The sequence below is a fragment of the Uranotaenia lowii genome, chromosome 2, assembly GCF_029784155.1.
Source record: "Uranotaenia lowii strain MFRU-FL chromosome 2, ASM2978415v1, whole genome shotgun sequence".
Lineage (NCBI taxonomy): Eukaryota > Metazoa > Arthropoda > Insecta > Diptera > Culicidae > Uranotaenia > Uranotaenia lowii.
In genome coordinates, this window is record NC_073692.1 from 101,521,167 (window position 1) to 101,529,209 (window position 8,043).

At 38.6% G+C, this 8,043-nt stretch overlaps 1 protein-coding gene across 1 annotated transcript; it reads right to left on the minus strand.

The window, feature by feature from the left end:
- Window positions 1-5,209: 5,209 nt before the first annotated feature.
- On the minus strand, window positions 5,210-7,636 carry LOC129745728 (zinc transporter ZIP9-like). The gene is made up of 3 exons (XM_055739047.1): window positions 7,374-7,636; window positions 7,145-7,296; window positions 5,210-7,074 (listed from the first exon to the last, which is right to left on the minus strand). The coding sequence occupies exons 2-3, from the start codon at window positions 7,238-7,240 to the stop codon at window positions 6,268-6,270; spliced, it is 903 nt and encodes a 300-aa protein (XP_055595022.1). The 5' UTR covers window positions 7,241-7,296; window positions 7,374-7,636; the 3' UTR covers window positions 5,210-6,267.
- Window positions 7,637-8,043: the final 407 nt, after the last annotated feature.

The window sequence follows — 8,043 nt, forward strand, 5'->3', positions numbered from 1 at the left end:
TGATATTGGGACAGCCGGCTCTGGTCCGTAAAATTCCTTTTCCGACCCAGCTCTAGCGAGTTCGTCGGCGCATTCGTTTCCAAAAATTTCCTTATGTCCGGGTACCCATAGAAGGTTTAATCCATTGCCTTCAGCAAGTTCTTCGATTGCTTTCCGGCATGCGATTACCAGTTTTGATCTAGAACTGGAAGCACTGAGTGATTTGATAGCTGCTTGGCTATCTGAACAGAAATAAATTGTTCTGAACATAATTTTCTTTTGAAGTGCAATTTGCACTACATACATTATAGCTTATAGTTCAGCCTGAAAGACTGTACAATATTTTCCTAGAGGTTGAGCATATTCTATGTTCAACTCGCGACAGTAAATTCCTGCACCTGCACGGCCGTTTGATAATGAACCGTCAGTATAGAATACAATATGAGAGGACATTTGGTCCTCTACGAAACCTGATAACCATTCTTGAGGAGAAGGAAATTTGACTTTGAACCCCATGTAGGGAAAACTACTCGAGAGTGTTACATCGTTTGGCGCTAGATTAAACTTGTTTAATCTAACTAATTCAGGCCACACATTTGTATGACTCGATGATCTTTCGATATTTCCTGACAGCCAGAGACCAACTGCCTGTAGACGAAAAGCACATGAGAAGGCTTCCTGTTTTAGGAACAAGTGTAGAGGTTTGATAGAAAACAGAGCTTCTAGTGCTGCAGTAGGAGTTGTTGTGAACGATCCGGACATCCCTAAGAGACACATTCTTTGAAGGTGATTTAGTTTAGTCCGAACTGTTGCAACTTCTCCTTTCTGCCACCACACTAGACACCCATAGGCCAGAATTGGTCTAACTATTGTGGAGTAAATCCAGTGAATATGTTTGGGTTTGAGTCCCCAGTTTTTCCCGATTGCACGTCGGCATTGTCCGAAGGCCATGCATGCTTTTTTGATTCTGAATTCGATGTGATCTGACCAGTTTAATTTGGAGTCAAGAATGACACCCAAATATTTAACTTGATTAGACACGGTGATTTCGGAACCATAAAACAGCAGAGGGCGCACCCCGCGGGTGATACGTTTTTTAGTAAATAAAACAATATTAGTTTTTAGAGGATTAACTGAAAGTTCTACATGAGAACACCATCGTTCAACAGAGCTTGTTGCATTATATCAAATAATGTGCTTATGCACAAACCTCTTACCAGCAGAAGATAATCATCTGCGAATCCATAGGTTGGTATTCCACGGTCATTGAGTTTTCTCAACAAGCCGTCTGCAACTAGGTTCCACAAAAGAGGTGATAGTACACCTCTCTGTGGGCAACCACATGTGCTAACTTTTGTTATTGAAGCCTGTCTTAAAGACGAATGAAGATTCCTGTTACTTAGCATTGCGCTAATCCAGTTAGTTATAACACTAGGCACTCCATGAAGTAGTGCCGCATCCATTATTGATGTAAACGAGACATTATCAAATGCTCCTTCTATGTCTAGAAATGCTCCTAGACATGATTCTTTATGTGAAAAACTATTTTCAATATTATGTACTACGTTGTGCAGAAGAGTTAATGTTGATTTTCCTGTTTGGTATGCATGTTGTGTCGCATTAAGCGAATTTTGGACAAGGCATTCTTGCCTGATATGGTGATCAATTAAACGTTCAAGTGCTTTTAATAGAAATGAACTTAGACTAATAGGACGAAAGCTTTTGGCTTCGTCGTATGATGATCGTCCCCCTTTAGGGATGAATTTCACGGCTATCTGCCGCCAAAGTTTAGGAATATATCCATGAACAAAACTGCTTATCATTATTTTTCTTAATATGTGTTTGAAATGATCGAAACCTTTTTGAAGCAAAACTGGAAATAAACCGTCACTTCCAGGAGATTTGTATTGAGCAAAACCATCGATTGCCCATTTGATCGATTCTGTAGTAACTATTTTCCGAGCAAAATGCAAGGAATCTAGACTTCCAGAAAAGAACTCAGGCTCTATCGATGAATCTTGATCAACACATCCTGGAAAGTGAGTATTGAATAGACAACTTAATGTTTCTTCGTCGTTTGATGTATAATCACCACTAGGGGTTTTAAGGTATGAAACCTGATAATCTTTTGATTTGGCTAAGACTTTATTTAACCTACTTGCTTCGTGCAAGCTTGAAATGTTTGTGCAGTAGTTCTGCCAACTTGAGCGTTCGGCAGCTCTTGTTGCTTTCCGGTAAGCTCTGCGAGCCAACTTGAAGGCATCAAAACCTTCCGTGCGCCTTCGGTTCCAAGAGCGTCTGCAGTTTTTTCGTAATTTACTGAGATTTGAGTTCCACCATGGTGTACTGTTTTTGTTGAATTTCAACGTTCGTAAGGGACACGCTTCTTCATAAGAATTTAAAATAATTTCGGTGGTTTTTGCAACCACTTCATCCAACTCAGAAGGAGTAGTAATTTCAGGTGTATATCCATGAAATTTAATAGCAATATGCTCCAAATATAGGTCCCAATTAGTTGTTCTTGGGTTTCTGAATGTAGTTGTTTCTAAAAACTCACCTGAGTGTTCAAAATAGATAAACCTGTGGTCAGAAATCGATTCTTCGTTAGGCACATGCCAATTTGAAATTTCCTGAGAAATTGTTCTAGAACAAAGTGTGATGTCAATCACCTCTTCTCTGTCACACCTAACAAAAGTTGGTTTATTTCCTACATTTAGAATTTGTAAATCAGTGCTGCTTAAATATTCCATTAAATTTAAGCCTCTCAGATTGATATCTGAGCTACCCCATACAAAATGATGGGCATTGGCATCACAGCCAATTACAAGAGGTATATTTTGTGATTCACAGAATGAAATGACATTTTTTAAATCATCCGTAGGGGATGATTGTTCATATGGTAAGTATGCTGAACAGTAGACGTATTTCCTATCAGGCAGCGAAACCTGAACGACGCAAACATCTCTTGTTGTTAGATTGGGTATAAGTGTTGCATTTAAAGAATTGTTTATCAATATACATGCACGAGGCATTATTCGGGCATTAGTCATTCCAATTACACTGAACACAGTAAAGTTTGGTTTGAGCAAATTCCCTAAGTAAAAAGTTCCATTTCGGAAATAGGGTTCTTGGACCAAGGCGATTGATGCAGTTCCATGAAGGATTAAACGACATAAGTTCAGTGTAGCGGTTCTTTTGTGCTGCAGATTTATCTGTGCAACCTTAATAGAAAGCATTTCTATCAAATAATTCCACACATATTTCCATCACACACAAGAACCTCTGCACCTTCATATCGACGCATGAAGCGGGGTATCCCATACAGGATGAAAATTTTAAAATCGTGTGTATAATCTAATCCCACGAGTTGCCAGGAAAAATACGACCCTTTGCACCAGTGCCTGGCTATAATGCAGACCTTAACAACGTTCTGCTTAAGATAGGATTATTATACACCCTCCTACCCCCACTTTGGGGCCCGCAGGCACAGAACCACCTTGAAGCGGGTGTTTACAAAATTTAGGAGAATACAACTCGTGCATGCGCAATAATAGCAATAAGCACAATTGGTGAATCCTCCCTGAAGAAACTTGGCTTGGAACCAAGCCAAGGTTCCCTCCTCCCAATGTGATAGTCGCATTTGAAGAATAACTAACGCATATGGGAAGTACTGGATAAGTCGCCTTTTACGACGTGGACCAGTATCCCAGTGGTAGTATTCTATAAGCCGCCACCACACAGCCTATTTCAGCAAATTGAGACTTCTGACGATACCAAATGATACAAGTGATGATGAATGTCTACTGTATAAGACATTCCTTACGAAAAAATGTCCTAATGAGGATCGAGATTTTTGAATTTGTGAAACAGTTGTAACGGATTGAGACTTCTGCTTATAAGAAGGAGAAAATTTTTGCTGATGAAAAAAATATACGATTGAATTTCCGCTGGCAAAAATCTTATGTAGGAACATTTCCTGGAGATGCCCCAAAATTGAGGGTTGAGAATAACAAAACCAGTTAATTTACAGTGGATCGCGTTTTATGAAACAAAATTTCCGCATTTATGAAAAATGTTCCCGTACAGGTCGAGATTTTTGACCTTGTGAAACAGTTATTGACAGTTGGATTGAGACTTCTGTTGTTAGGAAATTGACACTTCTGTTTAAGGATAAAATTTTCACTTTGAATCGAAACATTCATTTATAAAAAACATTTCGATTGAAACTTCTTTTGGATGAAAAAAAAACTTCAATTGAATCTTCTGCTTTTAAAAACGATATAGGAGAGTATTTCGCTGAAAGAAAAAAAAACTGCATTTCGTTGGCTGAAAATTTAAGTAGACTGGCACGTCTTCTGGTAAAAAACTCAAATAACCTGAACCAGCTGGCATTAAATGATGAATACCATTAATTCATTTTCGTTTAAATTCAGAAGACCTATGTTTTCCAGAAGGATTCTGTTTTTTTCGCTTCATTTGATTGAGACTTCTGTTGGTTGACAGAAGTGCTGGTAAAAGTGTACACGTCCAATATGCAGAAATACACTATGATACTTACCTTGGATCAGAATTTCTGGTTCTAGAAAATGATGAGAACGATTTAATTTATCAGTACATTGAGAGACTCAGTTTCCCTTGATTGAGACTGCTGTAGGTATAAAATGATGAATAGTGATTGGGACTGCCGCCAATAGAAAATGATAAACGTTTTAGCAAAATATCCAGAGTTGATCGAGTTTTTGCTCGCTGGAAACGGTTTCACAAGATCGAGACTTCTGCTGATTGAAAGATACAAAAGCAAACGAAGACTCCTGCTCAAGAATGAAAAATGTTTAGAGAAGCTTTAAGGTTTAAAAATAAAGGAAACGCATTGGAATAAATCTTGTCGAGACAGGCTTACCAATAACAAAAATTGATTTCGCGTAGGTAATTTTTTTTCAAATGCAAAGCAGTTCAAGTTCTATGGATAAAAAAAAATGAAAAAAATTTCATGAGTTCAGGCGTTAACAATTTTTGTCTATAAAAAAGTACATATGGTACAAGGATTAGTAAAAAAAAACAGCTGCGTTTAAACTGACTTTCTACTTTTCATGAAGCTGTTTGCTTTAATAGCGCGGATTAGTCTGTCCATGATTTGCAAAAAAAAAACATAATTCAGTAGGTTTAGCTAAATCCAATATCTGTAAAGTCATTGTAGGATCCCTCAGACATTTCAATCAAACACACGAAGTTCAAATTTATATTTCATTGTATTTCTTTCAAATGATAACTTGTTTATGACAACGTATTTAACAATCAGTCGATAAAAGAAAATGTTAACGTTCTTTTCCACTTTTAAAAATGTGTTGATGATACCGAGTTTTCGTTGATTTTAAAATATGAGCTAAATTTCAAATTTATAAAATAAAGTAAGTTATAAAAAGTTATTTATCCAATATACATGATCCTTTTTGTGTGTCATGTTTTTATCAATTTCAGCCAGCTTCATCTGAAAAAACAACGGTTCTTGGTTTTGATTAGTTACATTAATTTATTTTTATCCAAAAACTGTGTGCAACCCCGTAACACACTTTTCCGGAGTGGCAAGTGTGCACTAGACAACAAATATCTAAAGGAATGGCTAATCCCCATTCGTCTTCTTCTGTTTTCTCAGCTTAACCGTAGCTTTTAACTTTAAGATACACAAAACTCATCTCTAACATTTAATAGCTCACATTAACCACACGCTTCACGCTTTCGAACGGCCTTTCGCGCAAATCTCCCGCACACCTTCGCTCTCTCTCATTATTGATAAGCTATATTAAAAGAACGAAAAAAAAACGAATCTTGATCCTACAACTATGAGTCGCTGCGATCTCGTGGTGCCGTACTGTCAGTCAAACTTCCCTTGGCTAGCTTCAGCAGGGATGCAATTGCGTTCCGGCTCGTTATTGTTTGGAATAGTTTGTATCGTTATCTCTTGCTGTTTCAATATAGATACAGCACGGGTTTGCTTTCTCATATTTTTTTTTGTTCTAAGTAGACGACGACACACGGTAGAAAAACCACTGCTGATAAATCCGGTTCCGTTTAAAAGCATGGTAGCTAAGTTGGGTAGATGATTACTTTGCTATGGAACCTAGAATGTTATAAGATTTTGTATTTTTTTGTACGATTGGCAAGCAAATCGTTTCTTGGGTATCCTTCTGGTGGTTCAACATTTATCCATTAATCTCGACCAGTTTCAACCGGGTGAAGAAATTTGGCAATAGTCGGTATGATTCTGATGCTGAATCTCGATGATTCAAACTAATGATGATGGCCAATGGTGAGGAAAAGTGGCGCAAGGGCACCTAATACAAGCAGACATAGCTCTGTGTTTTTCAAGCTGCTTCCGCCGTGAGAAACCATTGGTTTGGCTTGTTGCTCAAGAAGGTTGTAGTCATGATGACCTCGATGCCCCACATGACCCGCGTTACTGTGAGTTAGTTCCGGTAAGACGTGTACCGTGGCCACGTAAAGGAATGTTCCAGCTGAGAAAAGCATCGCAATACCGGTAGCATTTAGGGATTCTAAGGTTTCTTTCTGTTCGCTGCCAATTCCAAAGTACGTTAGCAAGGTCAAAAGTGGTGCCGAGAGGGAAAATATGAGCAGATGCTTCCTGATCCTTTGCCTTTCAATTCCTTCGTGCAAAAGGAAGCTAACTAAACCAAACGCTGCTGGAGCTTTGTGTAACATGATGGCTAAGAATACTATAATCTCTACATCGGAATGACTCGTGGTGGCTGCAGCACCAAGAGCTACACCATCGGCAGCGGCATGGACCACCAATCCAATGGTAGCCGTCAAATTGCGTTCATTGGTACCTTCCTTTCGGCGGGAAGACACCTGATCGACCAACATCATAAAAACAAATCCCAACACCAGCGATAGCCCTATCGTTGATGAATGCTCATCAGCGCTGTGTTTATGGCCAGGAGGCCCCGAAGTTTCCGACACCTTTGCTTCCAGTTTACTTTCGTCGTACAAGGAACGAATACCCTCGGGAATGATTACCGTCAGAGCTGTTCCAACTAGCAGGCCTGCTCCGAAAATAGAAACATTTTTCAATTTCTCCTAAAATTATTTAAAAAAAAACATGATTAAAGTTGATGAGTATAATAAAAAACAAATAAGTTTTATCTACCTCGGACAGGTTCACGACCAGTGGGATGTTTCCGGCTACGTAGGATCCGACCAACATTACTACTACCAACAGTATCAACATTACTGTTTCGTCCATTTTGCCACAAGCGAGTGAAGTTTTTATGCTGATGTTTCAAAATTTGTTTCTGCAATCTTTCGAAACCAGTTACTATCAATGTTTTTTTCAACAGCCTTCACATATTGGAGATACTGCATTCAATACTACTTACCCAATTATTTCCAACTTTCCACTCGGTAGACTTCCTCCAAGATTGCTAGGAGGACCCGTAATAAGGATTGTTTTTTCTATCCAAAACCACTCACTTTCTTCAGACGACGACGTGTCCAAGTAGATTCCCTAGTACGGTCCAAAATGTTTTGCCAAACACTACACCACTCTCCTAAATGCGTTCTGCCTGCTCACAGCACAACAGCTCTTCCAAAAATCGAAACAGTAAAAACACCCCACTTGCCAGCCACCCATCGATGGCAAACTACCCGACCGACAAACCATCAGCGATTTGGCTGAAGGCGAGAGCGGGAGAGACGCCGAGCGTCAACATTTAGTGCATGCATGAGAGCGACGCGCCCGGAGAAAAGTAAACATCAGTTCACGCGTTAGAATTAGATTCATCTTCGAAAGGGCGAAAGTTTTGAATCGAAATCATTTATTACAAATTACAATTGCATAGAAAAAAAGCTGTTACTCCACTTTTTACTTTTACTTTTTTTTGCTTTTTTGTGTAGTTCAATCATGTTGATATATTAGACAATTTTGGTAAATCGACTTTTAAGAATTTTCTTTGGGAAACTCGTTTGTCCAGAAATAGTTCAAAAATTGAAATGATAGCAAATTTTTTTAAATTAAAATCTATAATCTGTATTAATTTTAAATTAGTC